Genomic DNA, 22986 nt, shown 5'->3' with positions numbered 1-22986 from the left:
CTGTGGTGTAGGTTGCAGACGCCACTCAGATCTGATGTGTCTGTGGCTGTGGTGTAGGCCAGCATCTGTAGCTCTGATTGGACCCCTGGCCTGGGAACCCCCATATGCCACAGGTGTGACCCTAAAAAAAAAAGCAAAAAAAAAAAAATTGAAGCTAAGGAATTATGAAGCTATATTACAAATAGAGCTAAGGGTATGAAGCTAAGACACAGGGGACTACGAGCATGTATAACAAGAGAAGGTGACCTGTTTTATTAAGGTCTGAAGGAGGAGAGTGTGGCCACATTGGCAAAATAGGAAGACCCTGAGCTCACCTCCACGGGCACCAAAATTACAACCATTTACAGAGCAATTTTCTATGAGAATGACGTGAAGACTAACAGAAAAGATTTTCTGCAACTAACAATAAAAAGAAAGACCAGAAACGATGTGAGTAGGAGTGGCAGAGATTCAGTCAAGACCCACATCCCTGTGCAGGTAACACACAAATGGGAAGACAATCACAATTGCAGAGGTTCTCCCCAAGGAGCCAGGGGGACTTGCATAGGAAAACCAGAGGACTGTAGGAAAAAGATACTCCACACTTGAAGGGCTCATGCAAAATCACAAGCTCCAAGTCCCAGGGCAGAAGCAGTAATTTGAAAAGAACCTGGACTGAGGTACCACCTCACACCAGTCAAAATGACCATCCTTAATAAGTCCACAAATAGCAAATGCTGGAAAGAGTGTGGAGAAAAGGGAACCCTCCTACACTGTTGGTGGGAATGTAAATTGGTACAACCACTATAGAATGGTATATAGTATATAGTATATAGAATAGTATGGAGGTTCCTCAGAAAACTAAAAATAGAATTATCAGGAGTTCCCGTCGTGGCGCAGTGGTTAACGAATCCGACTAGGAACCATGAGGTTGCGGGTTTGATCCCTGCCCTTGCTCAGTGGGTTAACGATCCGGCGTTGCCGTGAGCTGTGGTGTAGGTTGCAGACGCGGCTCGGATCCCGCGTTGCTGTGGCTCTGGCATAGGCCGGTGGCTACAGCTCCGATTCAACCCCTAGCCTGGGAACCTCCATATGCCGTGGGAGCGGCCCAAGAAATAGCAACAACAACAACAACAACAACAAGACAAAAAAAAAAAAAAAAAAAAAAAGAATTATCATATGCTCCAGCAATCCCACTCCTGGGCATATATCCGAACAAAACTATAATTCAAAAAGATATGTGCACCCCCTGTATCATAACAGCACTACTCACAATAGCCAAGACCTGGAAACAACCTAAATGTCCATCAACAGATGAATGGATTAAGAAGATATGTTACATGTATGAAATGGAATGCTACTCAGTCATAAAAAAGAATGAAATAATGCCATTTGCAGCAACATGGATGCTTTGTAGAGATTCTCATACCAAGTGAAGTAAGCCAGAAGGAGAAAAAACAAATACTGTATAATACCTCTTATATGTGGAATCTAAAATATAGCACAAATGAACCCATCCACAAATCAGAAACAGACTCACAGACATAGTAAACAGACTTATGTTTGCCAAGGGGGAGGAGGGTAGGATGGACCAGGAGTTTGGGCTTATTAGATGCAAATGATTACATTTAGAACAGATAAATAAGGTCCTACTGTATAGTCGAGGGAACTATATCCAATATCCTGGGATAGCCCATGATGGAAAATAATATAAGAAAGGGAACGTATATGTGTGTGTGTGTGTGTGTGTATGACTGAGTCACTTTGCTATACAAAAGAAATTAACACAACATTGCAAATGAACTATAAATTTCCCAAATTACAAAATCAAATTAAATTAAAAAAAATTTTTAAACAAAAGAACCTAGGTCAGACCCACTTGCTAATCTTGAAAAGCCTCCTGGAGAAGCAGGAAGTAACTGGATTCCCCATACAAACAAAGATGCTGATGGCAGCCATCTGGGGGAGCTACATCTTCCACAAGGACACTGGTGCTAGTGGGCACTATTCTGGAGTCCACCCTCTAGCCAGTTAGAACCAGGGGCTTAACTGCCCACCAGAAGACCAATATCAATCCCAGGAACCATGTGCTGAGCAACTGGACAAGCAGGAACCTGGTCCCACCCACCAGCTCTAGGATCTACTGGGCCACATAGTCAGCTGCACCAGGACCCAGCACCACCAATCACCACCGCAAGAAGCAAACCTGGCAGCCAACAAGGCCAGGGGCCAACCCCACCGGTCAGGGTACCCACGTTGGTCTGCTCCACCACAGCAGAAGGGACCACGCAGCCCACATGGGAGCACCCTTAGGAGCATACAGCTATGCCTGGCCCCACTGGATGTCTCCCACATGAGGCTGCTTCTCCAATAAACACAGATAATCAGGCAAAATGAGGAGACAGAGGAATATGTTCCAAACAAAGGAATAAGACAAAACTCCAGGAGACATACTAAGAGAAGCAGAGATAGATAAGCAGTTTACCCAATAAAGAGTTCTGGAGTTCCCATTGTGGCTCAGCAGAAAGGAACCCAATTAGTATCCATGAGGAATGCAAGTTGATCCCTGGCCATGCTCAGTGGGTTAAGGATCCAGCATTGCTATAATCTGTGGTGTAGGTCATAGATGTAGCTTGGATCTGGCATTGCTGTGGCTGTGGTGTAGGCCTGCAGCTGCAGTTCCGATTCAACCCCTAGCCTGAGAACTCTCATAGGCCACAACTGCTGCTCTAAAAAAAAAAAAAAAAAAGTTCAAGGTAATGATCATAAAATGTAATGAGATGGCCGGATTGTTTTGAGAATCTGGAAGATAGCAGAATACCTCGAAAGTACTGACCAGTAAGTACTCTTTCAACTAGAATCGCATAGCCAACAAAGACAGTATTTGAGAGAAAGAAAAAACAAATACACTGAAAAATCAAAGACTGACTTAACCACTAATAGGCCCTTTTGGGGGGGTGGAAACCAGAACAGGAAAGGACAGTAGCAACGAATCAAAATATATCAATAATTATAATTAACATAAACAGAACAAATGTTCTAGTTAAAAAAAGAACATCAGACTGGATAAAAAAGAAAATTCAGCCTCATGCTATTCACATAAGAGATATCTAGAACATAAGGACACAGAAAAATTTAAGGTAAAAGAATGGGGAAAGGTGTTAACAGGCAAATACTAACAATAATAAAGTCAGTGTAATATATTAAGACAAATGAAAGCAAAAGACATTAGGGATAAAGCAACACTAATAATAATAAAATAAATAAACAATAATAAAAATTTTCACAAAGATATAAAATGTGTAAAGCAAAAATTGATAGAATAACAAAAAACTGAAAAATCCACTATCATACTGTAAGACATTAACACATTTCTTTCAATAACAGATATGTCTAACAAAGAATTAGGTTATTAATAGAAAAATGGGCAAATAATAAGAGCAGATGATTCACATAAAGGAAATACAGATCTTAACCGTAGGAAAATATACTCAACTTCACTCATAATAAAGGAAAATTACATTAAAACTAGACCATGGAGTTCCCACTGTGGTACAATGGGTCAAGAATCTGACTGCAGTGGTTTGGGTCTCTGCTGGAGGCACAGGTTCCATCCCTGGCCCAGCACAGTGGGTTAAAGGATTGAGCACTGTTGACACAGCTGCAGAATAGGTAACAGCTGTGGCTCAAATTCAATCCCTGGACTAGGAACTTCCATATGCCGTGTCTGCAGCCATAATAAATAAATAAATAAATAAATAAAACTAGACCAACATAACACTTTTTTTACTGTCAGGTTCCAAACATTTGGGATTCCTAAATTGGAAAAGCTGTATATTGTTGCTGGGGTATAAATGACTTCCAATGGAGAGCACCTAGCAAGATCTAGCACAATTACAAAGGCACTTACTCTCTGACCCAGCAACACTGACAATTTACCTTATAGACATATTTAAATATATGAAAAAGATGTATGAATAAAGATATATACTGACTGGACAGAACCTAATTATACACCTGTGGGGTCAGATGAATAAATTATGGTCTAGTCACACAATGGAGGATTACAGAGGTGAAGAGGAAAAAGAAGAATGAAGAAATTCTCTCATGATATGGAAAGATCTCAAGATACACTATTAAATGAAAAAGGTACACAACTATACACAAACTACACTACCCTTTATGAGGGGGAGGAGGGAACCGGGCAAGATTCTTTATTCAGAGTTCCTTGCATATGCATAAAAACATACCTGAAAGGATACAAAAAAAACTAATAATGGCTTCTAATGGAGTAGCAGGGCTAGAAAGTAGGCAGATGAGGGCATTATGGGAGAAAGAGTTTTCACCCTATACATTTTATATTTTTAAATAGTTCAGAAATGTAAATATATTACCAATTTATGTAAATTTTTAAGATAAGAAAATAAACTAATTTGGTAACAGAAAATATGACTAATACGGCAGAACTCTAAACTAAGTAATTAAGAGAATACACATGGTTTTCATGCACAAGAGAAACATTTACAATGACCACATACTGGGCCACTGCACCAAGTCTTTATAGTTACCGAAGGATCAGTATCACGCAGACTATATTTGTGGCTACACAAATAACAAAAACTTTTTGTTAGTTTTCAATAACAAAAACTAAAATACATTTTAAATACCTCATGAGCCAAAGAAGAACTCCTAGTGGAAAATAAAAAATACTTAGAACTGAATAATAAAAAGACTGCATATCAAAATTATGAGATTCATCTTAGAGGAAAATATACAGCCTTAAATACCCATTTTGGAAAAGAACGAAAACCATTAAGCTAAGGTTGCAACTTGAAAAAAATAAGAAAAAGAACATCAGATAAATACAAGGAAGAAAAGAAATAATAAGAGCAGAAATTACTAAAATGGAAAAAACATACAACAGAGGAAATCAATGTGGCTCACATAAAATATAAATTCTCTCATGTTAGTCTTGCACAGTTTCACTTCTTCTCTTTTTTTTTTTTTTTTTTCCCTCTTTTGACTGCTCCACCACATATGGAGTTCCTGGGCCAGGGATCAGACCCCAGCTGCAGTTGGCACCTATACTGCAGTTGCAGCAACACCGGCTCCTTTAACCCACTGTGCCAGGCCAGAGATCAAACCTGCATCCTGGTGCTACAGAGATGTTACTCATGTTGTACCACAGCAGGAACTCCCAGTTTCACTTCTTAAACCTATCTCAATTTAACTTACCAAGTGACTTTCAACTACTGGGCAATGCCTGCTCAAGTTCTACTCCTGACCCGGTTCCTAGCTGAACGGTGTGAAGTACTAAGAAGTATGGCGTCCTGTGTCACCACCACAGAAAGTATAACCCCTTCTAAGTTCTATACAATATAAACAAAGAGTAGGATTATTCTGTCAAGTGTATCCTTTTTATGAAACAAAAATAAGGATTAAAAACATTTCTCAAAAAAAAAGGAGTTCCTGTCATGGCTCAGCAGAAACAAATTTGAGTAGAATCCATGACACAGGTTCGATCCCTGGCCTCACTTAGTGGGTCAAGGATCCTACGTTGCCATGAGCTGTGGTGTAGGTTGCAGACTCTGCTTGGATCTGGCGTAGCTATGGTTGTGGTGCAGGCCAGCAGCCACAGCTCTGATTTGACCCCTAGCCTGGGAACCACAAGTGTGGTGGTTTTTACCAAAAATTTTTCTAATTCTAAAGTCATTATTGTCAGGATTTGAAAGATTTTACTAAATAAGTCAATTTTTTCACAACTGATTTGGATATAAGAAGCTAAAGTATGAAAAGTAAGAAGGTTCTGGAGTTCCTGTCGTGGCGCAATGGTTAACGAATCCAACTAGGAACCATGAGGTTGCGGGTTCGATCCATGGCCTCGGTCAGTGGGTTAAGGATCTGGCATTGCCGTGAGCTGTGGTGTAGGTTGCAGACGTGGCTCGGATCCCGAGTTGTGTGGTTGTGGTATAGGCCAGCGGCTACAGCTCTGATTAGACCCCTAGCCTGGGAACCTCCATATGCCGTGGAAGTGGCCCTAGAAAAGGCAAAAAGACAAAAAAAAAAAAAAAAAAACAAACAAAAAAAGAAAAGTAAGAAGGTTCTAATTAAAATTTTCTCCAATACCCATGGAGCAGCTGCTCCATGACCTAAGGAAAAAAGAAAACTAACATATACAAATGGTAAATATAATTATACCATATTTAAATATCTTTAACTACGAGAGAGAGACAAATTAACTTTACCATCATAACAGAATTAAAATACAACTAACCTGGATGGTTTTCTCCTGTACATTCACAGTCAAGCAGGTCGTGAGTAACACAATGTGAATTTTCGTGTAATGTGAACAAATTTTTAAGTTCCTCAACTGAAAACTGAATATGATCCGATGTCTTGGTTAGGTCCACAACTGCCCCAGAAAGATCTTGCTTACTGATCTGCCTTTGATAGATCTTTTCTTCTATTGTTCCTGAAGAGAAAACATTTATTAGATTTCCTCCAGATATTTACATCTGTTATTTTTGTAGGGTAAAGCATGTTTATTAGCATACTACTCAACAAAATAATAACATTCTTTTTTTTTTTTTTTTTTTTTTTGTCTTTTTTTTGCTATTTCTTGGGCCGCTCCCACGGCATATGGAGGTTCCCAGGCTAGGGGTTGAATCAGAGCTGTAGCCACTGGCCTACGCCAGACCCACAGCAACGAGGGATCCGAGCCTCGTCTGAGACCTACACCACAGCTCACGGCAACGCCGGACCCTTAACCCACTGAGCAAGGGCAGGGACCGAACCCGCAACCTCATGGTTCCTAGTCGGATTCGTTAACCACTGCTCCACGACGGGAACTCCAATAATAACATTCTTGATGCCAAAGCACAGATTAACAAAAACAAGTTTTTTTTTCAGCCACACCCATGGCATATGGAAGTTCCCAGGCCAGGGACGAATCCAAGCCACATCTGGTGGATGTGACCTATGACCTAGGCCACAGCCCCACTGCTCCAGGTAAGGGATGGAATTGGTAATGCCACAGAGACAAGCCAGAGCATTATCCCACTGTGCCACAAAATTTTTTTTAATTATTCAAAGGAAATACATTTTTTTTGGTCATACTAAAGGGTTATTACCTGTGGTTAGGAGTCTATAAATATGTACGGGATGTTTCTGACCATCTCTCCATACTCTAGACATTGCCTATAGAAAAGAAATGAGAATTCTGAGAGTACAGTAGAAATTAATAACCCTTCCCACATAAGCAACTTGCATGAATATGTTTAAGATTAGGAATTCCCGTTGTGGTGCAGTGTAAATGAATCCGACCAGGAACCATGAGGCTGCATGTTCAATCCCTGGCCTCGCTCAGCAGGTTAAGGATCCCGTGTTGCTGTGAGCTTTGGTGTAGGTCACAGACCCGACTCGGATCCTGCGTGGCTGTGTCTGTGGCATAGGCCAGCGGTTACAGCTCCCATTTGACCCCTAGCCTGGGGTCCTCCATGTGCCGTGGGTACGGCCCTAAAAAGTGAAAAAAAAAGATATTAGGAATTCCACATTTCACTTATAGCTTAGAAAAACAAAGCCCAGGCATTCTCCACTTCATTTTTTTTCCCCTGGGATAAAGAAAGGGATGGATGAACACTCCCTGTGTGGAAAGTAACCATAGGTGCCAAGCAACAGTGAGAGGGTCTGTCTGAATCAAAAACTGGCACAGTGCACTTGGACAGCAAGAATACAAAGAACCAAGCAGAGCTTGGGCATGGAGGGTTTATTCTCAGTCCAAGTAGCTAATGATTCACCCATAAGGAATCCCAGGATACCTGCAATCAGCTCTGGCTCTAGATGGATCCCTGTGGTTTCAGGATTTTTAGCAATGATACCGTAAAGTAAAAGGTTGATGTTCAAACCCTGCATCTTCCAAAGAACAGTCTGATCTTCAACCAGCTCTTGTAAGATAAACTCTAAGCCCCTGGAATATCCTGCCTGATAAGAGCATCTCAGTTTACCTGGGGCCTTCGGCCCTGCCATGTAGTTCATGCTAACAATGTAATCTGGGTGGGGCCGTAAGCCAGCTTGACTTCTGTGGGGATTGAAGACTGAGCAACTAAGGTCAGTCACATGGGTATCCGTGCCTACATGATCAACCTCCAACAAAAACTCTGAACACCAAAGCTCAAGGGAACTTGTTGCCAATATTCCATGTGTGTTGTCACACATCAATGCTGAGAAAATTGAAGTGTTGTCCATATACCTTCAGGGGACAACTGGAAGCTTGTGCCTGGTCTCTGCTGGACTCTGCCCAGTGTACCTCTCACCTGTGCTGATTTTAGTCTGTATCCTTCACTATAATAAAACTTAACTATGAATATAGCTATTTTTCTTGGTTCTGTGAGTCCCTCTAGTGCATCAAACCTGAGGATTGTCTCCAGGTGCCCCAACTCAGATACCAAATAAGGTGCAAATCTATAGGTAGAAATCTCAAAATACATGAAGATGGACTGTACTCTGAAGAAAACCAAAGGTTTCTTCTGAAACATTCCCCTAAATAAGTTCATTTTATATCTTTACTATACCCTGCACAGACATTGATCATGGCACCTATAACACTTCCTGTCTTCCCCTGCTGGCCGTGAGCATCCTGAAGGCCCAACTACACAGTGAAGTAGAGCCTGGGAGACATACAGGTTTGGGTTTGAATCCTGGCTCTGCATCTTATAAGCCATGTGGCCAAGAACAAGCTTCCAAATCTTCATCTGTAAAGTAGGGCTTGTAATATCCACACTTGCAGGACTAATGTGAAGATTAATGGAATGTAGGGCACTTAACGGAGTGCCCGATGCAAAATAAGGGCTCAGTATGCAGCACCTACCACCATCACCATGATCATCATCATCATCATCTTCATATCTTCAGCAGGTATTGCATCCCCAGTAAGCATTCTACAATGTTTCTTTAATGCATAAATCATCTTACCTGGATATCAGTGGCTGGATTCCAATCAATGTCATAGAGAATTAAGTGAGATCCTCCAATAAGGTTAAGTCCCACACCACCAGCTTTGGAACTTAACAAAAAAATAAAATCAGAAGAGTATTTACTATTAAAGCCATCAACAATCTGCTGCCTTTGAGAGATCGGTGTTTGTCCATCGAGTCTTGTACAGCCATATCCATGACGCCTGCACACTTCTTGTAAAATATTCAAGGTTTGTGTATAGTTGGATACCAACACCACCCTGTCAATCAAAAAGAGAGAATTTTTTATACAATTTAAAAGAAATGTTAGATTTTTTTTAATTGAAGGAAAATACCACAATAACATTATCACTGATATTTATCGAATGTCCAACAATGACCTTGTACAATTAAAATACAGATTCTCCTTAAAATTTAATTTTAGAGTAAGTCAATGTCTAAGAGACTTCAACTATTAAGACAGTGGAGTAAAGGAGTTCCCATCATGGGTCAGCAGGTTAAGAATCCAACTAGTATCCATGAGGATGCAGGTTCGATCCCTGGCCTCACTCAGTGGGTTAAGGATCCAGGGCTGCTGCAAGCTGCCGCACAGGTTGCAGATGCAGCTCGGATCCAGTATTGCTGCAGCTGTGACATAGCCCAGCAGCTGCAACTCCAATTCCATCCCTAACCTGGGAACTTCCATGTGCTGCTGGTGTGCCCGTAAAAGAGAATTAAAAAAAAAAAAAAAAAAAAAAACATAGTGGAGTAAAGACCTTTCTGCTTTCTTTACTTCTCTTATGTCACCTTAAGAACAGCAGGAGATTAAGAAACAGAAATACAAAATCTATCTTTGATGAAACAAGGAAACATTTGTATATTAAAACAGAGAATAGTGGAATGGTGATCTGCTAGGAGAACAGAAAAAGTGAAGCCTAAGTACCCAAAGAGGGAGATTTCAATAACAAACAAGTTCATATCAAGCTAAGTGAAGTCAGTCATACAATGAAACACCAACATCAAATGCTTTCACTGACATGTGGAATCTGAAAAAAGGACAGACGGAACTTCTTTGCAGAACAGATGCTGACTCACAGACAATGAAAAACTTATGGTCTCCAGAGGAGACAGTTTGGGTGGTGGGGGGATGTGCTTAGGCTGTGGGATGGAACTCCTGTGAAATCAGATTGTTATGATCATTACACAACTACAGATGTGATAAATTCATTTGAGTAATAAAGAAATGAAAAAAATAAAAATAAAATAAAATAAGAAACAAGTTCATTCGCACCACAGACTCTTGTAAAGGCACCTCAGAAGGAAGGAGTTTAGACTTGGGCTACTGCAAGAACACTGGTAACTATACTCAATATCTTGTAATAATCTATAATGGAAAAGAATCTGAAAAAGAATATATACATATATGCATATATGTGTGTGTGTATATATATATAAATATAAAACTTAAGTCATTTTGCTGTACATTTGAAACTAACACAACACCGTAAATTAACTATACTTCAATTTTAAAAAAAAAGGAGTACTGATAAATTGAACCCAGGTCCTACTCCCATGTAGCCAGCTGACTTTTCCTTTTCAACTAGAATGCTTATTCTCTGGAGAAAGTAAACCAAAGAAACTTAGACTGGGAAACTCTAGAAGACAAGGATATATTGACAAATCAAAAGGAAGGTCTGCATGCTGGATGGTAGGATCCTAGTCCCCTTTTTCTGCAAGCTCCCAGAATACCAGCAACCAGGCATCCCTCTCACACTTCACCCCAAGAAAAAGATTATTGGAAGATTCATCTGTGGAAGGAATTACTTGAATGACCCCAGAGAAAAGGTCCACAGATAGGTGGAATCCTCAAATAAAAAAGCCAGCTCACTACTTGATTACCCAATGCAGGCCACCAGCACACAAGCCCTGCCTGTGCACAGAGCCTTCAATTCAGTCAATGTTTTACTGTCTCTCTCTCAAATATGGATAACAAAGGCCACCTCTGGAAGGAAGGAATTTGAGGCACGCCTCCAACACAAAAAAAAATAGAAACCAAAACAAATAAACAGAAAAAAAAAAAAAAGAAATATGAAAAAAACACAGCAATGGTGGAAACAGAAGACAACTTTAAGGAAATAATATCTTCAAAAAAGAGACAGCACAAGAAGAGGAGGCAATAAAAAAGAACAATCAAGAATAAGAAAATTGGGAGTTCCCACTATGGCACAGTGGAAACGAATGGGGAACCATGAGGTGTAGGTTCAATCCCTGGCCTCGCTCAGTGGGTTAAGGATCTGGCTTTGCCATGAGCTGTGGTGGAGTTCACAGATGTCTCTCAGATCCTGTGTTGCTATAGCTGTAGTGTAGGCCGACAGCTGTAGCTGCGATTCAACCCCTAGCCTACCTCCATATGCTGCAGGTGCAGTCCTAAAAAGCAAAAAAAAAAAAGAAGAAAATTTTCTTGGAAATTTAAGACAAGAGCCAAGAAGTTCCTGTCATAGCGCAGAGGAAACAAATCCAACTAGGAACCATGAGGTCTCGGGTTCAATCCCTGGCCTCGTTCAGTGGGTTAAGGATCTGGTGTTGCTGTGGCTATGGCATAGGCTGGCAGCTACAGCACCGATTAGACCCCTAGCTTGGGAACCTCCACATGAAGCGGGTGCAGCTCTCGAAAAAAAGACAAAAGAGGAGTTCCCGTCGTGACTCAGTGGTTAACAAATCCAACTAGGAATCATGAGGTTGCGGGTTCGATCCCTGGCCTTGCTCAGTGGGTTAAGGATCCGGCGTTGCTGTGAGCTGTGGTGTAGGTTGCAGACGCGGCTCGGATCCCGCGTTGCTGTGGCTCTGGCCTAGGCCGGCAGCTACAGCTCCAATTCGACTCCTAGCCTGGGAATCTCCATATGCCGTGAGAGTGGCCCAAGAATGGCAAAAAAAAGACAAAAAATATATATACAAAATTTTTTTTAAAAAGACAAAAGACTAAAAATAAATAAAATAAAATGAGAGCCAAAATAAAAATTTAACAGGAGGATATCTGGAAAAAAAATAAGAAGAGAGTTCTCTTTTGGCGCAGTAGGTTAAGGATCCAGCATTATCACTGCAGTGGCCTGGGTCACTGCTGTGGCACAGGTTTGATCCCTGGCTGAGGGCACAGCCAAAAAGAAACCAAAAAAGCAAGGAAGGAAAGAAGGATGGAAGGAAGGAGAGAGGGAAGGAGGGACAGAGGGAGGGAGGCAGGAAATAGGAAGAGAGTCTTCCAGGAAATAGATTAAAAAGGAAAAGTGATAACTAATAGGAGAGAAAAGATAAGAATTAGAGAATCAATCCATGAGGTTCAATATATGATGGGCAGGAATTCTAAAGAAAACAAAAAGAAATTGTTTTGAGAAAGAGACTGTTTCCCAGACACAGAATCTTCAGATTAAAAAGACCTACTACAAATTTCCAGCTCAATAAATGAAAAAATGATCCATAGTAAGTCACATCATGATTATAACTCAAAGTATAAAGACTGAAAAAAAAACTGCTAGTTTTTATAAAGAAAATACAGAGGAGACAAGAGATAGCTGTATAAGCACATGATCTGGCAATACCTAGGGGAGCTGGTGATTTCCTCTGAGAAACAGGATGCAAAGGGGAAAAACAGAATTATGAACTTCTGGATTTTTTTATAATAAGCCTTTTAACACTTGGACAAAATAAAATTGTTTAAAAAAATAAGGAAAAATGTAAACCAAAATTTACATAATAGCTAAAGTTTGATATATTAAGCAAAAATAAAAAATAGATCGAGACTTTTTCCTATCAATTTTATAAGTGGTAGGATAATTATTTACACTAGAAATTTTTTAAATAAAGCACATTTTTTAAACAGGTACAATTTTCTCAATTACCTATGCTAACAAGGTAGAGATAATCGAACAATAATTTATATTTGCATTCCTGTATCAGTTACTTTTCGCTATATAACAGACTATCCCAAAACTCAGTGGCTTAAAACAACAGCCATTTATCTCATACTTAGCTCACAATTCTGTAGGTTGGTCATTTGGGCTGGGTTCAGCTAGGAGGCTCCTCTGCTGGTCATGTCTGCTGACTTGAGCATCTGCAGTCAGCAGCCATGTGGACTGGGGACTAGCTGGTTCTTGAAGGGGCTCAGCTGAGAAGCCTCCTTTCAACTCCTCATGTCTCTCATCCTCTAGCAGGCTAGCCCAGGCTTATTCACATGGTGACAAAAAGGTCCAAGAAGCCACAAGTGAGGAGAAGTCCCACTGCACAAGAGCTTTTCAAGCTCACTTTTGTGCCACATTTGTCAGTGTCTCATGGGCCAACCTAAGTTACGTGGCTGAGCTCAGAGTCAGAATGGGAGATGACCCACGGATATCCAGGAAGGAACATGGATATAGCGAGGGGAACAACTTAAGATCACTTTTGCAACCTACCAAAATTCCTATACTAATATTTCAATCATTTTTTCCTTCCTTTTCTATATTATTACAGGGATGAGTAACATATTTTAACATACTTTTTCTGATACAACTTTAATGGACAGAAGGAAATCTGGCTTTAGAATATCTTCCTTGACAAGTTCTTAGAAGGCTAGATGTAGACTTGATGGGACAGGCGACAATCTTAGTAAGGAGGCTTGGACAATCCCCTTTCAGAGGTCTAGAGCCCACTCACGTACATACTTTCAAACAAGGCTATTAGTTTAATGGTCACTATACTGTCCCCTAAAGCAGCTGAAATCTATAGGCAAGGCTGCCCTGTATGGTAGAGTGCAAGATGCACCCAGCACAAGAGTGTCCCAACAAGAGACACATGGGAGCTGTAACTCAGCATGAACTCTCCTCGCCAGGAAGCCTAGGGCATGAATGCAACAACCAGTACAGAGGAGGGACTTTTTAAACTTTGAAGTATCCTTATAAAATTCCATAAAAGGTCCACCAGCTAGACAAGCCAGGAATTATCAGATATGCCTCCGCCCAGTTCTAATTCATCTTAAATCATGCACAAAAGCACTGTAGAAGAGCTCAGCCTGCATACCTAAAATAGAACTATCTGGTTCTAATTATGATAACACAGCAGATCAGGGTACACAGGAGTACTATCCCTGAAATCAAACACTGTGAGCTAATTTTTAGCTACATATTTTAAAGGTTTAGGAGATGTTTGTGCATAGGCAGCTCAGCCCTGGAAAACCTGGCCTCTATTCCCAATTGGCCACATCAAAAAAGGGCCACAGCTCAGTAACAACAAAAAAAAACCCAATTTTTAAAATGGGCAAAGGACTTGAACAGACATTTTCCAAAGAAAATAGATAAATGGCCAACATGAAGAGGAACAGATGCCCAACATCACTACTTACTAGGGAAATGCAAATCAAAACCACAGTACCTCATATCCATTAAGATGGCCATTATCAAAAAACAAAACAAAACAGAAAATAGCAATGTTGGTGATGATGTTACGAAATTGGAACCCTTGTGCACTGTTGGTGAGAATGTAAAATGGTGTGAAAAACAGTATGGAGGTTCCTCAAAAAAATCAAAAAGAGAATTATCATATGATCCAATAATTATACTTCCGGATATATTCCCAAAAGAATTGAAAACAGGGTCTCAGAAAGGTACCAACGTACAACCATGTTCACAGCAGCATTATTCACAACTGTCAAAAGGTGGAAGCAACCCAATCGTCTGTCCACAAATGAATAGGTAAACAAAATGTTAAATACATACAATGGAATATCATTCAGCCTTTAAAAGGAAAGAAATTCTGGAGTTCCCGTCCTGGCACAGGGGAAACGAATCCGGCTAGGAACCATGAAGTTGCAAATTCGATCCCTGGCCTCGCTCAGTGGGTTATGGATCCGGCATTGCCACGAGCTGTGGTGTAGGTCACAGACACGGCTCAGATCTGGCGTTGCTGTAGCTCTGGAGTAGGCCGGCAGCTATAGCTCCATTTAGACCCCTAGCCTGGGAACCTCCATATGCCTAGGGTGTGGCCCTAAAAAGACAAAAGACTAAAAAATTTAAAAAAATAAAAGGAAAGAAATTCTGACACATGCTACAACATGGATGAATCCTGAAGGCAGTATGCTAAATAGAGTATGCTAGTCATAAAAGACAAAACCTGGAGTTCCCACTGTGGCTTAGCAGTAATGAACCTAACTAGTATCCATGAGGACACAGGTTCGATCCCTGGCCTTGCTCAGTGGGTTAAGGATCCAGCATTGTTATGAGCTGTGGTGTAGCTTGCTGATGCAGCTCGAATCCTGCAGTGCTGTGGCTGTGGCATAGGCCAACAACTACAGCTGCTGTTAAACCCCTAGCCTGGGAACTTCCATATGCAGCGGGTATAGCCCTAAAAAGACAAAAAAGAAAACAACAACAACAACAACAACAAAACCTTCTATGATTCCATTTATATAAGGTACCTACAATAATAGACAGGTTTCTGTCTTCATGGTTGCCAGGGGCTGGGAAAAAGCAAGAGTGGGGAGTCGTTATTTAATGGGTACAGCTCAGTTTTGCAAGATAAAAAAAGTACCGGAGCTTGGTTGCACAACAATGCAAATGCAACAACTAGCAATACAAATGTAACTAACAATACACTTAGAAATAATTAAGAGGCTAAATTTATGAGTATGTAAAACTTACACAATTTAAAACAAAATAAAACCAGAAAAGTCCATCTCTTCAGATAATGTGAAGTAACAGAATAAAATCCCAGCTGTGCCACTGACAGAAGTGCTGTTTCTTCTTTCATGGGACAAGACAAGATTCAGTTTTCTTAGGGTCCACAAGCAGTCAAAATGACTCCATTTCAAACTCTACCCCCAAATTGTTTTTCCCCCTCATTCTTTCCTTCCCACCACTAGAGGGAAACTGTCCCCTAGAAAATCACCAAGGATAAATTCTCATACCTACATTCACAACTTATCTCTTCTCATTTCCTCTAAAATTCTGTTCACTCATATTCCTTGTCCATAAAAAAACCAAAAACCAAAAAACAAACAAACAAAAAAACAACCACCTATCCCCCATTCGGAGAAGGGGGAAAAACCAGCAAAAAGAAGATGAAAACAGTCTAAGTAAAAGTTTACACTCTAAGTTCAAACTGGATGTGGGTCACGATCCACATACATACACACTCTTTTGTATAGATAAAATATTATCTAGTAAAAAATTTCAATCAAACTGAATTAAAGAGTTCATGGAGGAGTTCCCGTCGTGGCGCAGTGGTTAACGAATCCGACTAGGAACCATGAGGTTGCGGGTTCGATCCCTGCACTTGCTCAGTGGGTTAACGATCCGGCGTTGCCGTGAGCTGTGGTGTAGGTTGCAGACGCGGCTCGGATCCCGGGTTGCTGTGGCTCTGGCGTAGGCCGGTGGCTACAGCTCCGATTCAACCCCTAGCCTGGGAACCTCCATATGCCGCGGGAGCGGCCCAAGAAATAGCAACAACAACAACAACAAAAAAGACAAAAAGACAAAAAAAAAAAAAAAAAAAAAAACAGTTCATGGAAAGTTTCCTTGTTTTAGTAACGAATTATGAAAAATGTCTAAAAATTTGCACAAGTCAAATGATACGATTAATGCTCCAAAGAGGTTAAGTTTGATTCCCTAACAATTAAATATAATTACTATGTTGTGATCTTTTCTATGTATTTTTTAAATTATAGTTGATTTATAATGTGCCATTTTCTGATGTACAGCAAAGTGACCTAGTCACACACACACACATATACACATTCTTTTTTCACATATTATCTTCCATCATGCTCTATCACAAGAGACTGGATATAATTCCCTGTGCTGTACAATAAGATACATTTTCACCTTAATTCAAAAACAGTTTGGCGTTCCTGTTGTGGCTCAGCAATAAGAAGCCCAACTAGTATCCATGAGGTTGCAGGTACAATCCCTGGCCCTGATCAGTGGATTAAAGATCTGGCGTTGCCATGAGCTGTGGTGTAGGTCACAGATTGGACTCAGATTTGCTGTGGCTGTGGTGTAGGCCGGCAGCTTCAGCTCTGATTCAACCCCTAGCCTGGGAACTTTCATATGCCTCAGGTGTGGTTATAATACATATTTTTTTAAAAAATTATTTTGAATACTTCCTACAAAGATAAAACAACAATCCCTGCACCATAGGTGCTGACATGGAAGAGAATGAATGATTACCATACAGTGTGAGAAGAGGTCCATTGGAGGGAGGTACAAGATGGGAAGGGAGAACTGAAGAGGGGCATCTAACTCAATATGAGGCCAGAGGCTTCCAAGAGGAAAAAGTATCTGAGCTGAGTCTTAATGAAGAGAAAGTTGGCCAGAAGAATGAGAAGTGGAGGTATACCAGGCCTTGGAGCCTGCAAGATGTAAGAGTAAGAAGCAGAGAAACTAGGTTCTGCATATAGTCTAGTATGAGTGGACATGTGAAGGAATCCAGAGAGATGAGGAAAAGGAGGCACCACTCATGTCAGAAACAGTCTTGTCTAGTGTGTTACAGAGTTTGGGAATTTCTGGAAGACTGCTGGGAATCTTTCTCTTTTTTTTTTTTTTTTTTGCTTTTTAAGGCCACACCCATGGCACATGGAGGGTCCCAGGCAAGGGGTCGAATCAGAGCTGTAGTCACTGGCCTACACCATAGCATCGCCAGATCTATGACCTACACCACAGCTCATGGCAACGCCAGATCCTTAACCCACTGAGCGAGGCCAGGGATCGAACCCGCATCCTCATATGGATTCGTTTCCACTGTGCCACAACAGGAACTCCTCTGGATAATTTTGAAGAAAAGGAATAACATGTTCACATCTGTATTTAAGAAATACAATTTAGGACAATATTGATATGCAATGGGGCACAGTTCATATGCGACCATCATAACGCAATCAGGAATTACAAGAATAAAAAAAATTTTCTGGTACCAGAAAGTACATGGATTCCTGAAATTAAGAAATAAAATCAACAGGCTGTAGAGACTGATGACATTAGGAGAGTGAGGGAGAAAAGTGAGTCTAGAATGACAAGGGTTTTTTGCTTGCATAACGGTACCATTCTTCAAGCCAAGGAATAAAGAAAAGGATCAGGCTTGCAGAGGCAAAATGATGAATCCAGTTTGGTTCATGAGAAGGTTGAGGTCCAACAGGATATCCAGACAGATTTAGATGTTCATCAAACAGAAAGGATGGGGAAACTAGAAGAGAGGCTTGGTCTAGAGATTTGGAGTCAGTACTACATGGATGACAGCTGAAACTTAGGGGAGTAGATCCAAGCCAGGGAGGGTGTTTAGAGGGAGAAGGAGGCTAAAGGGAAAACCCTCTGGAGTATCAATATTTAGGGGCAGGAAAAGAAGAAAGGATTCTGAGTGAGATAAAGAAACATGTTAGGTGTCATAGATCAGAAGATATCTCTAGGGCTTTTTTTAATATCCCTATTTACTTCACATTTAGTTTTTCTTAAATAAAAACTCATAGACTCATTATTAATGTAAGTTTACAAAAGACTGGGAGCTGACCATGTCTGCAAAGAAGAAAACAACTTGTTTTTAATGTTTTCCTCAAGGAATAAAAACATGTCTAAGCCATGAGCACATATAAGAGGTCTATTAAATTAATCTTACTTTTCGGCAGGACGAAGTTCATGGATAACAGCTAAGAGCTTGGACAGCACCTGCAGTTTTCCTGACTCTTCCTCAGCAAACATGAGCGGGTTGTAATCAGGGGGGAACACCTTTAGCAAGTCTTCATACAGTCTTCTTTCTTCATTCTCATCCCAAGCTGAACTGCACTCTTTTTCCTATTCAAAAGGATGACTGTCAACACTGGTTCATCTTTTTTTTAAATGGAGAGGGAAAAAAATGCTAAAATTATGGGGGAAAAAACCTGAAGATTAAAAGCTATCTGAGGGAGTCCCCGGCCTGGCTCAGTGGTTAACAAATCCGACTAGAAACCATGAGGTTGCGGGTTCAATCCCTGGCCTTGCTCAGTGGGTTAAGGATCTGGCGTTGCCATGAGCTATGGCGTAGGTTGCAGACGCAGCTCGGATCCCACATTGCTGTGGCTCTGGTGTAGGCCGGCGGCTACAGCTCCAATTAGACACCTAGCCTGAGAACCTCCATATGCCTCAGGAGCAGTCCTAGAAATGGCAAAAAGACTAAATAAATAAGTAAAGCTATTTGATCTACAGTTACCAAAGGGGACAGGCAGAGGAGAGGGAGGGGTGAACTGGGAGTTTGGGATGGAAACGTCCTAAAATTAGGTTGTGATAACGGTTGTACAACTAGAAATACAGTAAAATTCGCTGAATTATTTAAATAAAAATCGCTACCCGAGGGATTTCCCATCATGGCTCAAGGGTAATGAACCCGACTAATATCCATGAGGATGCAGGTTTGAACCCTGGCCCCACTCAGTGGGTTAAGGATCCGACATTCCCAGGAGCTGTGGTGTAGGTCACAGACATGGCTCAGATCTGGCATTGCTGCGGCTGTGGTATAGGCCAGCAGCTGTAGCTCCCATTAGACCCCTAGCCTGAGAACTTCCGTATGCCACTGTTGCAGCCCTAAAAAGCAAAAAAAAAAAAAAAAAAAAATTCAGTGTTCCTGTCGTGGCTCAGTGGTTAACAAATCCGACTAGGAACCATGAGGTTTCGGGTTCAATCCCTGGCCTCGAACAGTGGGTTAACGATCCAGCGTTGCCGTGAGCTGTGGTGTAGGTTGCAGATGCTGCTCAGATCCCGAGTTGCTGTGGCTGTGGTGTAGGCCAGCAGCTACAGCTCTGATTCCACCCCTAGCCTGGGAACCTCCATATGCCACAGGATCAGCCCTAGAAAAGGCAAAAAGACCAAAAAAGAATCAACTAACAGGATTTCCCTGGCGGCACAGCAAGTTAAGGATCCAGCACTATCACTGCAACAGTTTGGGTCACTGCTGTGGAGCAAGTTTGATCCCTGCCAGGGAACTTCCACATGCCACAGGCGCACCACCCCCATCCCCAAAAAAGAATCAACTAACAGATATCTTTATGCCGTGACAGCCTGATGTATGGAGGTGCACTATGCAGATTATCAGCTAGACTTTTCATATCAGCTAGACATAGCAATCTCTTCCCTGACTCCATGCAACTCAAGAGCCTTCCAGTTATGAGTTGTTATATTTTTACTATTTACATCCCATTCACATTTTCTACAGAAAAATGCATATTTTTTTTTTCTGTCTTTTTAGGGCTGTAGCCACAGCATATGGACGTTCCCATGCTACGGGTCAAATTGGAGCTGTAGCCGATGGCCTACGCCAGTGCCACAGCAATGCCAGATCCGAGGCGTGTCTGTGACCTACACCACAGCTCACGGCAGTGCTGGATCCTTAACCCATTGAGCAAGGCCAGGGATCAAACCCAAGTCCTCATGAATACTAGTCAGATTCGTTTCTGCTAAGCCATGACGGGAACTCCGAGAAATGCATATCTTTTTTTTTTTTAATTTTTTATTTTTTTTTATTTTTTTTTTATTTATTTATTTTTTTTGTCTTTTTTTTTTGCCATTTCTTGGGCCGCTCCCGCGGCATATGGAGGTTCCCAGGCTAGGGGTCGAATCGGAGCTGTAGCCACTGGCCTAGGCCAGAGCCACAGCAACGCGGGATCCGAGCCGCGTCTGCAACCTACACCACAGCTCACGGCAACGCCGGATCCTTAACCCACTGAGCAAGGCCAGGGACCAAACCCGCAACCTCATGGTTCCTAGTCGGATTCGTTAACCACTGCTCCACGACGGGAACTCCCGAAAAATGCATATCTTGATTGAACTTGGGAAAGAGTCAAATTTCAATTGGAACAAATCTATAAACCATTACTTAAAGGCTCACTTCGGCCATTTTATATTGATCCTTATTTGCTATGTTAGAAAAAAGGCTTTACTGAATAAGTCTCAGATTATAAATTATGTACCATATGTGTGAGTATCCTACGCCTATTCTTCATTAAGTGGTACACTCTGGGCCATCATAAAATCTTCCTTTTTTTTTTTTTTTTTTTTTTTGGTCTTTTTGCCATTTCTTGGGCCACTCCCACGGCATATGGAGGTTCCCAGGCCAGGGGTCTAATCAGAGCTGTAGCTGCCAGCCTACGCCAAAGCCATAGCAACGCGGGATCCGAGCCACGTGTGTGACCTACACCACAGCTCACAGCAATGCCAAATCCTTAACCCACTGAGCAAGGCCAGGGATCAAACCCACAACCTTATGGTTTCTAGTCGGATTCGTTAACCACTGCACCACGACGGGAACTCCCATAAAGTCTTCCTATTAAGGGAGAATTTTGGCTTCTATTTTTGCTAAGCATGATATGCTAAAACAGTTTAATTTTTATCATTGTGTATAGAATCAATTTCTTTAAAAGCTGCTTAACAGGAGTTCCCATGGTAGCTCACTGGTAACGAATCTGACTAGCATCCATGAGGATGCAGGTCCAATCCCTGGCCTTATTCAGTGTGTTGGGGATCCGGCACTGCCGTGAGCTGTGCTGTGGGTTGCAGACGCAGCTCAGATCCCACATTGCTGTGGCTGTGGCTGTGGCCAGCAGCCATAACTCTGATTCAGACCCTAGACTGGAAACCTCCACATGCCACGGATGTGGCCCTAAAAAGAAAAAAAAAAAACAAAAAAACCTCAAACTTGTGGAAGACATCTAATCTGGTGAAACATTCACATTGATTTAGCAAAAATTAAATTTTTAAGTAATAAGCATAGCATCATTAAAATTAAGTTTCTCAGAGTTCTGGTCGTGGCGCAGCGGAAATGAACCCGACTAGGGACCATGAGGTTTAATCTCTGGCCTCACTCAGTGAGTTAAGGATCTGGTATTGTCGTGAGCTGTGGTATAGATCACAGATGTTGCTCAGGTCTGATGTTGCTGTGGCTCTGGCGTAGGCTGGCAGCAACGCTCCAATTAGATCCCTAGCCTGGGAACCTCCATATGCTGCTCGTGTGGCCCTAAAAGGACAAAAGACAAAAAAAAAAAAAAAAAATTAAGTTTCTCCAGAAAAAAATTATATATGCAGTCTCTGAGTCCCTGTTTCCTCATCAAAAAAAAAAAGATACTTACTCCAGAGAACTTTTTGAAGAATAAATAAAATAGTAGTAGAAAAGTACTTAGTGTTTGGTACATGGTAAGTGCTTAATAAGTGTCATTAGCCAAGATTATTAATGCCAAAACATGGTTTTACCTGGCTGGACAGCTTTGGCTCTTTATAATAAACTCCTCAAAGTGGTATTGCCAGGCCACAAGGTATATAAAACTTTAAGATTTTTGATACACATTGCCAAGCTCTCTCTCAATTGTACCAATTTACATTCAAACCAGTAGGTGATCTTTATGTTCTTTCCTTGCAGTTTTCTGAATTTTATAAATTTCATAAATAATCATGTATTTCTTTTATAAAGATGAAAAAATAGACTATTTTTTCATCGTAAAGTTTATATTTGTTAGCACCAAGCAGACAAAACTGTCTAGGTTTATTCATATAAAACAGGAAGCAGGAGTCCCCATCATGGCTCAGCAGTAATGAACCCAACTAGTATCCATGAGGATGCACGTTGAATCCCTGGCCTCACTCAGTGGGTTAAGGATCCATTGTTGCCGTGAACTGTGGTGAAGGTCAGATAGGACTTGGATCCCGCTACTGTGGCTCTGGCGTAAGCCAGCAGCTCCACCTTTGATTTGACCCCTAGCCCTGGAACTTCCATATGCTGTGGGTGCAGCCCTAAAAAGATACATAAAAATTTTTTAAATAAAATAAAATAGGAAGGGAAAGAAGGACCAGGCTCCAAAGGGCAAGGGGTGCAAACTGTGGAAGGCAGAGCCTGACACCCATGCCATCCCTAGTTTAGCTCTGTGAACATGGGCCTGCTCAGAGGACCAAGAAGAAGGCTGGACAGGCTCTGGGGCAGAACCATACTGCAGGCACTGCACAGCTTTTGGAAAACCCACAAACACAACCATAGGGAATCTGTCCAATCTGCCTTCTTAGGTTCATACAGAAGAGACCCTCGGCTC

At 41.3% G+C, this 22986-nt stretch overlaps 1 protein-coding gene across 1 annotated transcript in view; it reads right to left on the bottom strand.

The window, feature by feature from the left end:
- The window catches only part of RAD54B (RAD54 homolog B), a 119870-nt gene that overhangs the window by 1307 nt on the left and 95577 nt on the right, over positions 1 to 22986 (bottom strand). Inside the window, 4 exon segments of the mRNA XM_021089101.2 lie at positions 6254 to 6451; positions 7110 to 7176; positions 8950 to 9211; positions 18558 to 18733. Coding sequence (XP_020944760.2) covers positions 6254 to 6451; positions 7110 to 7176; positions 8950 to 9211; positions 18558 to 18733 — 703 coding nt within the window.

Source organism: Sus scrofa, chromosome 4 (genome assembly GCF_054392235.1).
Source record: "Sus scrofa isolate SSC_HxYL_T2T_F1_AM1 chromosome 4, Sscrofa_HxYL_maternal_Yorkshire_Landrace_v2.0, whole genome shotgun sequence".
Lineage (NCBI taxonomy): Eukaryota > Metazoa > Chordata > Mammalia > Artiodactyla > Suidae > Sus > Sus scrofa.
This window is presented reverse-complemented; position numbering and strand designations above follow the sequence as displayed.